At 40.4% G+C, this 13,851-nt stretch overlaps 1 protein-coding gene across 1 annotated transcript in view; it reads right to left on the reverse strand.

The window, feature by feature from the left end:
• The window catches only part of FSIP1 (fibrous sheath interacting protein 1), a 246,793-nt gene extending 234,570 nt beyond the window's left edge, over nt 1–12,223 (reverse strand). Inside the window, exons 1-2 of the mRNA XM_043980546.1 lie at nt 12,086–12,223; nt 7,558–7,690 (exon numbers count right to left, since the gene is read on the reverse strand). Coding sequence (XP_043836481.1) covers nt 7,558–7,683 — 126 coding nt within the window. The 5' untranslated portion in view covers nt 7,684–7,690; nt 12,086–12,223. The remainder of the gene's footprint in view (nt 1–7,557; nt 7,691–12,085) is intronic.
• Between the last annotated feature and the right edge of the window lie 1,628 nt (nt 12,224–13,851).

Raw genomic sequence — 13,851 nt, forward strand, 5'->3', positions numbered from 1 at the left:
GACATTGCAGCACTACATTATAGGGGGAAAAAATAGCACTGTGCTTCTCTCCTGCCTCTCCTGCCTCTCCTGCCTCTCCTGCCTCAGGCTCTGTGTGGTCCTCATAAGTCTTCCACATGCTGTTTTGGAAGCCCCCCCACTCCCTCAAGCCTCAGAATCTGCTCTCTCCCTATCCCTCTATTCCTACAGCACTGCTTCCACATCTCTGAGGCTACATGGGGTGGGGCTGAGCCTGAAGAACACGTGGGCATGTGATATAAGAAAAACTAAAAGGCAAAACCCAGCAAAGAAAAAGTCAGTCTTTTTATAGGAAAACAACAGCAACGAAGATGTCATCCACCCAGTGTTTATTCCTTTTCCTTCTGGTGAATTCTGGTACTTGAGCAGCTGCATGGACATTACCAGAATTTTCTGGGCACTTAGTACATGAGACAGTGGGAGAGATGGGACACAGTGTAGAGAGCCTAGAATATACACAGAGACAATAATAGACACGTAGACATACAATATAGACAAATTAATCAACAGCTCATATATTATAACACAAATGAATTTCCCTCAGATCAGATTTTGACTGGGAAGAGGGAGGAGATTTAGATTGAAAGACCACTTGAGTGCTGAGTATTTAGGGGAATACAGAAAAGATGAAAAGTCTAAAGAAAGAAGAGTCATAGTTTACTTACTGTACAATTTCATTTAGGAGTACTGTTGGTGGAGTTGTGAATAGATGCAACCATTCTGGAAAACAATTCGGAACTATGCCCAAGGGGGCTATAAAATTGTATATACTTTTTTTTTTATTTTGCGGGGCAATGCGGGTTAAGTGACTTGCCCAGGGTCACAAAGCTAGTAAGTGTCAAGTGTCTGAGGCCGGATTTGAATTCTGGTCCTTCTGAATCCAGGCCCGGTGCTCTATCCACTGTGCCACCTAGCTGCCCCGTGCATTACCTTTAATCCAGCAATACCACTACTAAGTTTATATCCCAAAGAGATCATTAAAAAGGGAAAAGGGGGAGGGAGGGATAGAATTTGGAATTCAAAATTTTATATAAAAATGTTTAAAAAATGAAAAAAAAATTTTTTTGCTTAGGAGTCCTTCTTCCAAGTACCCAATTCCCTCTTGTCTTCCAGCCATCTTCCCTGTACTCCATACCGACTGACTCCTCTTCCCAGTTATTCTTGCCTCTCACATTACCTGTTTTTTTTCTGACCCTCAGTCTAAACTCCCATCATATATCTACCTTCCTTTCCATCCCATATTCCTTCTTCAATTTTTCTATATTGCCCCAGTTATTCTCCATAAACATGTAAATGCCTCCTTATAAACACTTTGGGGCAGCTAGGTAGTACAGTGGATAGAGTATCAGTCCTAGAGTCTGGAAGACTCATCTTTCTGAGTTCAAATCTGCCTCAGATGCTTGCTAGCTGTGTGACCCTGGACAAGTCACTTAACCCTGTTTGCCTCAGTTTCCTCATCTGTCAAATGAGCTGGCATCTTTGCCCAAGAAAACCCCAAATGGGGTCGTGAAGAGTCAGATACAACTAAAACAACTGAACAACAACAACAACAACAAGCTGTTTGACTCAATGTCTTTTACTTGTAACTAATGTGTCCTTTAGGCTGGATCACAGAATTTGTAAGCTATGGTTCTGTGTGAGTGCTGATTTACAGAGTGCTTCAAAACTGGGGCAACTTTTCTAGGCACCTTTGTGTGATAGCTAGAATCCCAGAAGTTACACTGAATTTTAGAAAGCATTATAATGTAAAATTTATTTTTCTAAACAAAATTCGCCAAAATTCTAGTGAATTTAGGAGTAATTTAGTCCTTATTCCTCAGAGACCTGAAGAAATACTAGTGTGAAGAACATTAATAAATTGGAAAAGAATACTAAGAACAGCCCCAAAATAAAGTGGATTTTTAGCTTTATTGGGGGGAAGAAGAGATGGGCCATCGCTCAGGAGGATCAGACAATCACAACAGAGAATGGAGAAAAGGCAAAACAACTGAACTCTCATTATATTTGTTTTCTCCATGACCCAAATGGCCACAGTGGATTCTCCCAAGAAAGGCAGAGTATGGCAGTGATTAGAGATGGTCTCAGAGTTAAGAAGAGTTCCAGTCCCTGCTGACAACTACTGACCATGTAACCCCAGGCAAATCAGTGAAAACTTCAGAGCCCCCAGATGAGTTTCTATAACTGTGAGATGCAGATTATTTGCTTCTCTGAATTAGGAGAGGTAGTTTCCTTGCCAAGAGTTCCCCATACCAATAAACTCACAGAACCAGCCCCCCTCAAAAGAAAATCTTTGATTCATTATGGCTGCAAGTCTTAGAATACTGAATTCTCCCAAGAATTAAAATTAATTTTACCCAAAGGTCAATGGCCAGGAACTTGGTAGACACAGGCAAACTATCCTGAAAAAACTCCACTTGATCCTTCTGTTCATGCTAACTATCGTCCAATTTCTCTTCTTCCCTTTGTAGCTAAACCCCTTGAAAAGTTTATCTAGAATAGGTGCCTGCAGTCTCTCTCCTCTCACTGTCTTCTTTTTTGTTTTTTTATTGAGGCAAGTGGGGTTAAGTGACTTGCCCAGGGTCACACAGCTAGTAAGTGTTAAGTGTCTGAGGCCGAATTTGAACTCAGGTTCTCCTGACTCCAGGGACGGTGCTCTACCCACTGCGCCACCTAGCTGCCCCCTTTCACTGTATTCTTAACCCTTTGCAATTTGGCGTCCAACCTTTTCATTCCACTGAAACTGCTCTTTCCAAAGTTACTAAGGATCTCTTAGTTACCAATTCAATGGCCTTTTCTCAATCCCCATTCTCCTTGACCTTTCTGGAACTTCTGACACTGTTGATCCCTCTCTCTTCCTCCATACTCTCTTCTCTCTAGGTTTTGGGGATAAATACTCTCTCCCAGTTCTCCTCCTACCCATCTGACTGCTCCTTCTCTGTCTCCTTTGCTGGATGATCCTTTAGCAAATCATGCCCTCTAACTATGAGTATCCTTCTGGGTTCTCTCCTTTTCACTCTTCTCTTCTCCACTTGGTTGTCTCTTCAGATGCCATGGATTTAGTTACCCTCTTTTTTAATGATTCTTTTTAAATTTTAAAAAAAAAGTATAATAATTTATTTTTCCCAATTACATGTAAAAATATTTTTTGAGTTCCAGACTTTTCTCCCATCCTCCCTTCCCTCTCCCCTCCTGAGGACAGCAAGCAATTTGATATATGTTATAAATTACAATCATGTTAAACATATTTCCTCATTAGTCATGTTATAAGAGAAGAATCAGAACAAAAGGAAAAAATGCAAGAGTTAACAAGAATAATAAAAAAGTAACAACAAAAGTGAAAATAGTATGCTCGAATCTATATTCAGGCTCCATAGTTCTTTTTTTTTGTTTGTTTGTTTTTTGGGGTTTTTTTTTGTGCGTGTTTTTTTTAGTGAGGTAATTGGGGTTAAGTGACTTGCCCAGGGTCACACAGCTAGTAAGTGTTAAGTGTCTGAGGTCGAGTTTGAACTCAGGTACTCCTGACTCCAGGGCCAGGGCTCTATCCACTACGCCACCTAGCTTCCCCCTCCATAGTTCTTTTTCTGAATGTGGAAAGCATTTTCCACTGTAAGTCTTTTGGCATTGTCTTGGATGATTGCATTGCTGAGAAGAGTTAAGTCTATCAAAGTTGATCATCACACAATGTTGCTGATACTATATACAATGTTCTCTTGGTTCTGCTCATTTCACTCAGCATCAATTCATTTTAGTCTATCCAGGTTTTCTGAAATCCATCTGCTTATCATGTCTTAGTATTCCATTACATTCATATACCACAACTTGTTTAGCCACTCTCCAACTGATGGGCATCCCCTCAATTTCCAAATCTTTGCTACCACAGAAAGAGCAGCTCTAAACATTTTTGTACATGTGGGTCCTTTTCCCTTTTTTATGATATCTTTGGGTTATAGACATAGTAGTGGTATTGCTGGGTCAACGAGTATGCACAGTTTTAAAGCCTTTGGGACATGTAAAACTCATTGTTTAGCCATTCCCCAATTGATGGGCATCCCCTCAATTTCCAATTCTTTGCTACCACAAAAAGAGCAGCTATAAATATTTTTGTACATTTGGGTTCTTTTTTCCCTTTTCCATGATCTCTTTGGGATAAAGACCTAGTAGTGGTATTGCTGGGTCAAAGGGTATGCACAGTTTGATAGCTCTCTGGGCATGGTTCCAAATTGCTCCTCAGAATGGCTGGATCAGTTCACAGCTCTACCAACAGTGCACTGGTGTTCCAATTATCCCACATCTTCTCTAACATTTACCATTTCCCTTTTTTGTCATATTAGTCAATTGGATAGGTGTGAGGTGGTACATCAGAGTAGATTTAATTTCCATTTCTCTAATGAGTAGTGATTGAGAACATTTTTTCATATGGCTGTAGGTAGTTTTAATTTTGTCATCTGAAAACTGCCTGTTCATATCCTTTGACATTTTCTCAACTGGTGAATTACTTGTATTCTTATGTATTTGATTCAGTTCTCCATATATTTTAGATATGAGGCCTTTATCAGAAACACTGTCATCATATATATATATATATATATATATATATATATAAAATATAACATCATCTACTAAAGTATAGAGGGACCACAATCTGCCCTGCAAGTAAGATTTTATAAATATCAAATTCCTAGAAAATAGCCCACCAAATACAACATACATGCCTCTTTCAAAATTAATAAAACACAAATTTGACCCTGTGCAAGTCACTTAACCCCCACTGCCCCACACAAAAAAAAATAAGTAAACACAAGATTTAAAAAAGAAACAAACACAAACTTGAATGTATTTTCCTTGAATCCGACTAACAAGGAGTCACTAACTTTCATGAAACTTATCCTTTTATTTAGTTGATGAAATTTACGATTTAACAATGACAAAATCTTGGGTTTTTCATACTACTGAAGTACTGTACATACTAGTCAATAACTCAGTGTCAGTTATTTTTAAAATATCGTAACTCAAACATGTATGTCACAAATATAATACCTGTATATCAAAACTACATACCAGTCTTCCTTCCTTAGTATAACATATCTAATTTTCTGCCTCACAACCTAAATAAAATATAAAGATTTGGAAGTAAGCACAAAAAAGAATAACTAAAATAGTTAAGTGGTTGGGGATAATAAAATATTTATGTTCCAAATAAATAACTGGGATCATTCATCCAAAAGAACTTAATAGTCATAGATACTTATAATGAAACCGTATAGCTATCAATACACATTGTGTGCTTCCACTGAGGAAAGGTAGGGACCAAAAGGAAAGAAAGCATTTGGATTAGACATTAACAGATTTGTATGTAATTCTGAAAATCATTCGACTCACAAAAATTGCATTTAATTGGCATCACTACCATCCTTTTCCATGTTACAAAGTCCCCGTCCTTTGCCCTGTCCTCTAGTACTTCCCAAATTATTGGACTACAAGAAAATCCATCATCTCTCCCTCAGAGTTCCTGAAAGCCCTTTGTCTCAATCTCTCCTTGGCACCACAGTCCACTTTGTGTTTATACATGTTATAGGACTGCATCATTCTTTTTTTTTTTTTTTTGCAGGGCAATGAGGGTTAAGTGACTTGCCCACGGTCACACAGCTAGTTAAGTGTCAAGTGTCTGAGGCTGGATTTGAACTCAGGTCCTCCTGAATCCAAGGCCAGTGCTTTATCCACTGCGCAACCTAGCTGCTCCCGGAATGCATCATTCTTAATCTTTGCAATACTAACATTGTGCATACAAGTACTAATTGTTTGTTAAAATCAATTGAACAGATGTAGCATACATTTTCCCCTAAGAACTCAGAAACCATGAAAATCCAACAAATATTTGAAAAAATAAAACCTCTTTTCAAAGTAAAATATTAACTTTGCCTACAGGCACCTCTATGTTATCTGTGCTTGTGCTAAAAGGCCACAGGATTGGAGAGGAAAGAGACTATAAACAGAGAGATCAATTAGCAGACTGATCAATTGGGAGAATTTAAGAACTATATCTGTACTTTCGGCCAACCAGAAAGTCGCTGCCTCTTCCTCCTCCTCCTCCTCCTCCTCCTCCTCTTTCTCTTCTCCAAGATAGCTCTCATGGGTTTAATTATCATCCCTATGCAGATGAGACTCTACAATCTATATAACTTGCCCTAGTATATTTCTCCTGAGTTACACTTGAACATCTCAAACTGCCTACTGGATATTTCAAACTGGATGCCCTGTCAGCATGTCAAACTCTTTGAGGGAAGGGACATTTTGCATCTCGAGTTCCCTGGAGTGCCCTACACATAACAGGCACTTAATAAATGCTTAATTGAATCTCACATGACTCCCCTTCACATTCTCCACAAAGTCAGCCAAAAAAGCATTTTCATGCTTTCTATCTTCCAGTATTTTGCCCTGATTATGTTTCATTATTCCTAAACTGCCCTCCAGTCCTCCAACCAACTCAATATTACTTGAAGCCTTCCTAAACCCTTGAGTCAGAAGGGAGCTCTTTTCCTTCTGTGAAAATGGTATCACTTTGTTTTATACCATTCTTATGAATTTAATTTGTATTATATTTGTTGAAGTAAATGCCTTCACTCTTCTATTAAATGTTAAACTCCTTCTGGGCAGGAACCATGTTTTATTCATCCCTATGTCTCTTTCATGGCTTCTAGGTGGCTCAGCAGATAGAGTGCTGGGCTTGGAGTCAGGAAGACCTGAGTTCAAATCTAACCTCCAATACTTACTGGCTGTGTGACACTGTGCAAGTCATTTAACTCTGCCTCAGTTTCCTCATCTGTAAAATAGGGTAATAATAGCATAGATGCAAGGATCAAATGAGATAACAATTGTAAAGACCTCAGCATAGTGCCTGTTATATAGTAAGCATTATATAAATGTTACCTATTAGTATTAATGTTATCTTTCATCCCTACCAAGATGCCTTAGATACTACTGATTCTGATAAATGTTTCTCAAATTCAGGCATAAATTGGTTTCTGGAATCATTTTATCAATTAATTTATCTGCTGATCTTAATAGGAGTAAATATAGAGATCTTCACTTGTAATAGGTGAGAAAACAAATGCCTCATTGATGGTTTTAAACAAACAAAAAGAGCTCATGAAACATAGGAGCCGAAGAGACAGTGGGCCTAACAAGTACTGTAGCCTATTCCCATTGCCAAAATCATCTGCAGTAGTCATTAGATACCATACCTTATGTATATCATGAGTCAATAGAAGCCTATTAAGCAACAGTTTGAATGTCATTCTTTTTACTTAAAATAAAGTGTATACCAAAGTACATGAGGAAAAAGGAAAGTATAAAAACAGAAAGGTCCAAAAGAGGAAAATGAGGGTACTATTTAGTGCCAATGACTCTAGAACATACAAAAAACCTCTAGGATGCAAGTACATGTAGCATTCAGAGAAATTCAAATAGCTTAACAATCACCTTGGTTTTTCAAAACTGTTTAAAGATAAGAGGTCAAAATTACTTCAAAAAGAAAATTACCTTAACAGACATTGGTTCTGGTGTCAGAATTTCCAAAGAAGCACTTGAACTTCTGCTCTCAGGATGAATTCTTGAATTTGATGCTGGTCGTGAAATTCCATCTAAATTTCCCCTTATAATATCCATTGAAATCCTAGAAGACCAAAAAAAGGTCAAGTTATATGATTGTGAGTTTAAATAATTAATATCCATAAAATATTGCAAACCCAAAAGCTCAGGCTATAAAAAATATCTGGCTGATAAACTGGAGGCTTTTCTAAACAATCCATTCTAAGAACTGGTGCTGCCACTGTGAGCAGTTAAATTTGGGGATCTTTTTTGTTTTTGTTGTTTTTGTTTTGAGGGTTAAGTGACTTGCCCAGGGTCACATACCTAGTATCAAGTGTCTGAGGCCGTATTTGAACTCAGGTCCTCCTGAATCCAGGGCCAGTGCTTTATCCACTGAGCCACCTAGCTGCCACCAGCAGTTAAATGAAGCAGTGACGTGGGGAGAAAGCCTGCAAATGACATTACTGGTCACTATAAGAAATGTTTATAATATCTGTGTCCTTCCTCTAATGCCTACGAGGCTCTTCCATCCTGACCAGAAATGATCCATGCTTTCCCCAGAGTGGATAATTTCATAAGAACACACTCTTTGTTTCTTCTCATCCTGCCCTTACCCCATCCCATTGTTTAACAAGCCCACTCCTCGCAAACACTTGAATGTCTGGATTAAAAGAGACCTTCATAAAGGAAGTCATCTGGTCTAACCATTTACTCAAAACAAGGATCCTTTCTATAGCATTGCTGATAGGCAGAGGTGGCTAGGTGGTGCAGTGAATAAAGTGCAAAGCCTGGAGTCAAAAGGACCTAAGTTCAAATTTCACCCCAGAGACTTACTAGCTGTATGCCTCTGGGCAAATCACGTAACCTCCCTATTGTCTTAAACATCCAAGGCCATCTCCAGTGGTCCTGATATCTATCTTGCCACTAGACCCAGATGGCTCTGGAGGAGAAAGTGAGGTTGGTGACCTTGCACCTCCCTCCCTCATTTAAATTCAACTCACTGCAAGCTATGGCATCTGTCATGGTCCTCTTTGATAACCTAGGACAAACAACAACAGCTGATAATCAACTAACTTCTTTTTGAATACTTCTAATAATGCAGAGCTCATCATAAGCCAGGAAATTCTATTGGTGAACATCTTATTTTCAGAATATTCTTTCTTATACTAAGCCAAATTTGCTTCATTGTACCTTCTACCCAATAGTCCTCAGTTTGGTCCTCATGCTTAATTCCCTATTCCATATTGACACTTCCTCAGTTATCTGAAGCTGGTCACCATTTCCTGCCTTAGTTTTTCTCTTCTTCAAACTAAACTTCCCAGTCCCTTCAAATATGATTTCCTACTCCTTCACAATTTTGGTTACCCTCCTCTGGATTCAATCTATAAACCTCTCTTCTCATTTTTGGCTGAAAAAAAAAAACTTTTTTTCAAATCCTCCCTAAGCTCTGAAATGAATCCTTTGATCAGAGATTTGATGAGGGTCACTCAACATTGTTAGGTAATATTATCAGATTGCTTGCTGTCTTGGGAAGTATGAAGGGAAGGGAGGGAGAGAGAAAAATTTGGAACTAGAAATCTTATAAAAAACAAATATTGAGGGGGCAGCTAGGTGGCTCAGTGGATAAAGCACTGGCCCTGGAGTCAGGAGTACTTGAGTTCAAATCCGGCCTCAGACACTTGACACTTACTAGCTGTGTAACCCTAGGCAAGTCACTTAACCCTCGTTGCCCCGCAAAACAAAAACAACAAAAACAAATGTTGAAAACTATTTCTACATGTAACTAGAGAATAATAAAATATTTTTATGATTTTAAAAAAAGTGTTAGGTAAGTACATGTGTCTGAAGAAAGGGGAAGGGAACAGACAAGGAAGCAAATGGGAAGATTCTAGATTTTCCCCTCTTGATACTTAGCGTGTTTTCTCATTTCACCAAGCCTGAGTGTATAAATTCCAACTTTATTCTCTCTGGAACCTATTATCTTAATTTGCATTCAGCATTCATTAAAAGAATTTCTTTCTCTGGAGAAACACAATGCAATGGAGAAAGGCAAGTGATTGTTCCCCGTTAGGCATAATAATATAATTTTCTGCAATTTCATGCAAAAATGCTCCCCTCTTTCTTTTTGTGAAGAGCAAAGAAAGAGTTCACACCAAAGTGTTGGAAGCAGGAAAGGAAAAAGAAGAGAGGCAGATATACCATATTTGTCTTCAGGCCATTGAGTGTCCCTAGGCTATTTCCTTATTTGACCCACATGTGTTGACCCTGTCTATCTCAATAAATGAAAAGGTCATTTATCCCAGCATCACTGTGGTTCTTTAGAAAGACTTGAGCTTAGGAACAGGCCTCGACATTGCTATTATTGAATGATGGATCGCCCTGGATAGCACACATGGTATGAAAAATGTCAAAATTTACCAAAAGCCCACATATCTGGTATCTGCCCTAAACATTCTGTCAAAGGGTACATTGTCCCTTTAAAAAGAAGCAATGAGACAGAAGCATTTTGTGAACACATATAATACATGTCAATAAAATAAAAAGCTTATTCTAAGTACCAATGACAAGCCAAAGTCAAATAATATCCCAAAAGGCTGTCTTTCACTTTCCTTAAGCTTAAAATTTCTTCAGAAAATGACCTAGGCTTCTGTTTCCATTGTGCCTGTTCCTGAAATAATGAAACAGAAAGAATGTCTCCCAACATACTATTGTTCTTCATGAAAGACTTCTCACTACTCCCTCTACCTACCAAAACCAAAAAAAAAAAAAACCTCACTAGAGAAATATATCCCTAGATTTGTATTTCTAGATAATATATCCTAAAAAGTAAGGATTACACAGTGAGAGTCACTTCCCTTGAATGAAGTGAGGCTTATTTTGTTTTGTTTTGGTTTTTTTCCAGGCTGGAAGAGATGGAAAACATTATGTAATAAGTGGGAAAATGTCTGGGGACCTTTCTGAGTTTGCTCTAGATAGCGTTAACTCCAGTAAATATACAAAACAAAATCACCTGACTCAGATACAAATTAACAGGGAACATTAACCGCGCCCCCACCCCCAGTGTATTTAAAGGTGGTTGGTCTATAAGACAAGCCCTTTGCCACAAGTACTCAAAATTGATCTGTCACATTGCTGCCTGCTTGAGTATTCTGCATGTGACAACAACAAACTGACCATTAATTTCACTGCCACTGTAGATGAATGGCTGAGACTTGATTTTATTAAAACAGTTCTTTTGTTTTAATTCTTTTTAAATTTAATCTGGGGGGGGGGGGTGCAGTGGGGGTTAAGTGACTTGCCCAGGGTCACACAGCTATTGTTAGGTGTCTGAGGTCCGATTTGAACTCGGGTCGTCCTGAATCCAGGGCCGGTGCTTTATCCACTGCGCCACCTAGCTGCCCCACTTAAATTTAATCTTTGGAGAAATCACTCCTCATATCTTTCTGAGTAATTTTTATACTATCCGGTTGCAAATGACTTTAAATTTCTACTTTTTCTTCCAAGACTTTGCCACAGACTCCATTCAATTCAACAAGTACTAGTTCTGCTGTACTATATACTCCAGGCACTGTGTTAGGCACTGAGGGTGCAAAAACAGCCGATGCCTTCAAGGAGCTTTCGTGCTACTGAGGGATACAAAATGCACAGCGATTAAGTAAATTCAAGGTATATACAAAGTGAAAACAAAATAGGTGAGATGTTGGGAGGGAGGCTAACAACAACAACAAAAAAAATGTTTTTCAGTCGTTTCCGTCTTCATGACGCCATTTGGGATTTTCTTGGCAAAGATGCTGTAGTGGTTTGCCATTTCCTTCTCCAGCTCATTTTATGGAGGAGGATACAGGGGGATTAAGTGACTTGTGCAGGGTCACACAGCTAGTAAGTGTCTGAAACCAGATTTGAACTCTCAAAGTTGAACCATACCCACCCAGAACGCTATTCACGGCGCCACACTCAGCCTCTTTCTCATGGGACTCCCACTATAACCCCTCCCTTTTACTTGCCCCGCCCCGACACCGTTCGAACACACAGCACCCTCCACATTACGGCCCTCGTCCGTTCATTGGCTTGCCTAACGTCTCACTTCTGCCCGCTCATTGGACCTTTGGCATTTCCCCACCCCTAAACCAGGTAGCCAACCCAGGCATAGTCCCGTCCCGACTTCTCATTGGACTAGTATCATGAACCCTTCCCTCACACAACCCTCTCATTGGGCTATAGTACCTGCCCTCTTCCCTCTACACAAATACCTCTAAACTAGCCCAGCCTTTCCTTCTCCACAGACTTTGCCAACATAATCGCGCCCTTACCCCATCACTAATACCGCTGGGATACCCCCTACCCTCTTCACAGACCTAGCCCCGAGTCCCAGTCCGTGCAAGAACAGCCCAAACACTGCTCCAGACACGGACCTTTATTCGTCAGTGTCTAGGCGATCGGTCCCGCCCCCTCACCAATCGCGTCCAAGTCTTTCGCCCACCTCTAAATTCACTGAAATAAGAATCAGTCCTCGACAGTTGTGCACCTAACGAAATCTGGGCCGAAGGAGAGACAGAACCTTCTCTATTCCGCACACTAATGTCACAAACTTTATCCGCGGAAGCAGCCTTCCGCGTCTTCGCCGCCCCTTCTCCCGGGACCCACTGCACCCCCGGAGAATTCGAGAATGCCGTTCCCCCGGTAACCACAAGCCAGTTTCCCGGCTTCTCGCCCGGGCCGCGAGTGTTCAACTCTCGCGATAGGAGAACTGACCCGTCCTCCCCTAGAAGTGGGAAATCTCCCCGCTCGCCAGTGGTCGGGAGCCCGGCCTGGGCAAGAATGGGTCCTGCCGTCACCCGCGGCGAAACTTTCCTCTTTACTGATTATGACGTTTCCCGACTTGGAACCCGGGGCCAAATCGTGACAGAGCTGCTTACTGCCAGCGAAAGTTACTCCACAATGGCCCCTTTCTCGTTTGTTTCGTGCCTTCTCGGGGCGTCAGCGCTTCACCCCCCCACCCCCACCCCCAGCCTCGTGCGGCCCCTCCTGCTCTGCCCCAGACATACCCAGGCTGCAGTTAGGAGGCGGTGCTCGTGGCCCCGCGATCTCGAGCGGGAAGGAGCCTGCAAGGGCTTTCTGCCCCATCCCCTCGTTTTACTGATGCAGAAACCGAGGCCCAGAAGGGTTAAGAGGTTTGCCCAAAGTCACACAGGTAGCAAGGGACAGAATGAAATTTGGACTCAGATCCTCAGACTTGAAGCCTAGTGTTGGGTTGTTTTGGTTTGGTTGGTTGATTTTTGGTTTTGGTTTTACCCACTTAGCACTAAGATTGAGTAACGATAGGTTGGAATTCAAGAAATGGGAAAGGATGGAAGAAGGAATGGAAAAAAGGAAGGAGAGAATGGAAGAAAGGGGAGAAGGAAAGAAAACGGAATTAAAGGAAGGGAAAGAAGGAGGAGAGGAAAGGAAGAAGAAAAGAAGGGAAGAGAGAAGGAAGGAAGGAGGGGGAAGAAGGAAGGGGAGAATGTTGTTAATCCTTTGTTCTTGAAAAGGAAGGAGAGAGGGAGGGAAGGAAGAAAAGGGAAGAAGTAAAGTGAGGGAGGAGAAGAGGAAAAGAGAAAAAGGAAGAAGGGAAGGAAGGTGAGATAGCTGTCTTCAAATATTTGAAGGGATATGTGGAAGAATTAGACGGATTGTATGTTTCCAGAAGGTAGAGGTATTATGAGTGGGTAGATTTGGGCTCAGTATAAGGGAAAACATTCTGACAAGAAATGTCATAATTAAGTTTACCTTTCAAAGTCCAGATAATTCATAAAAATAAAATAAAGCTTCCCCACTTCCACCCTACCCCCCACCCTTGTCTTCTCTACACAAGACGCAAATTGGTATAAATAATATTGTCAAATCTACAACTATTAAGTGCCTGCAATATGCCAGGCACTATGCTGAGTGTTGGTGTTACAAAAAAAAAAAGCAAAAATAAGCTCTGCCCTCAAGGAGCTCACAATCTGATGGGGAAAACAACATACAAAGAAAACATATACACAACAGACTGGAGATAATCCCATAGTTGGCAATCTTCCACAATCATCTTACTTTTGCCAATTTTTCCCAAAATTCTGACAGAAATATAATTACATGCAGCTTATACATTCCAACATTCCTCCCCTTCAGTCTGGAATTGCATGATGGAAATGCATTATGGAAGAATTGGAACCAAAGATCTGACTTAGGATCTTCAAAAAATTTCTTAAATAGGGAAATTTC

The sequence above is a fragment of the Dromiciops gliroides genome, chromosome 2 (genome assembly GCF_019393635.1).
Source record: "Dromiciops gliroides isolate mDroGli1 chromosome 2, mDroGli1.pri, whole genome shotgun sequence".
NCBI classification, from domain to species: Eukaryota; Metazoa; Chordata; class Mammalia; order Microbiotheria; family Microbiotheriidae; genus Dromiciops; species Dromiciops gliroides.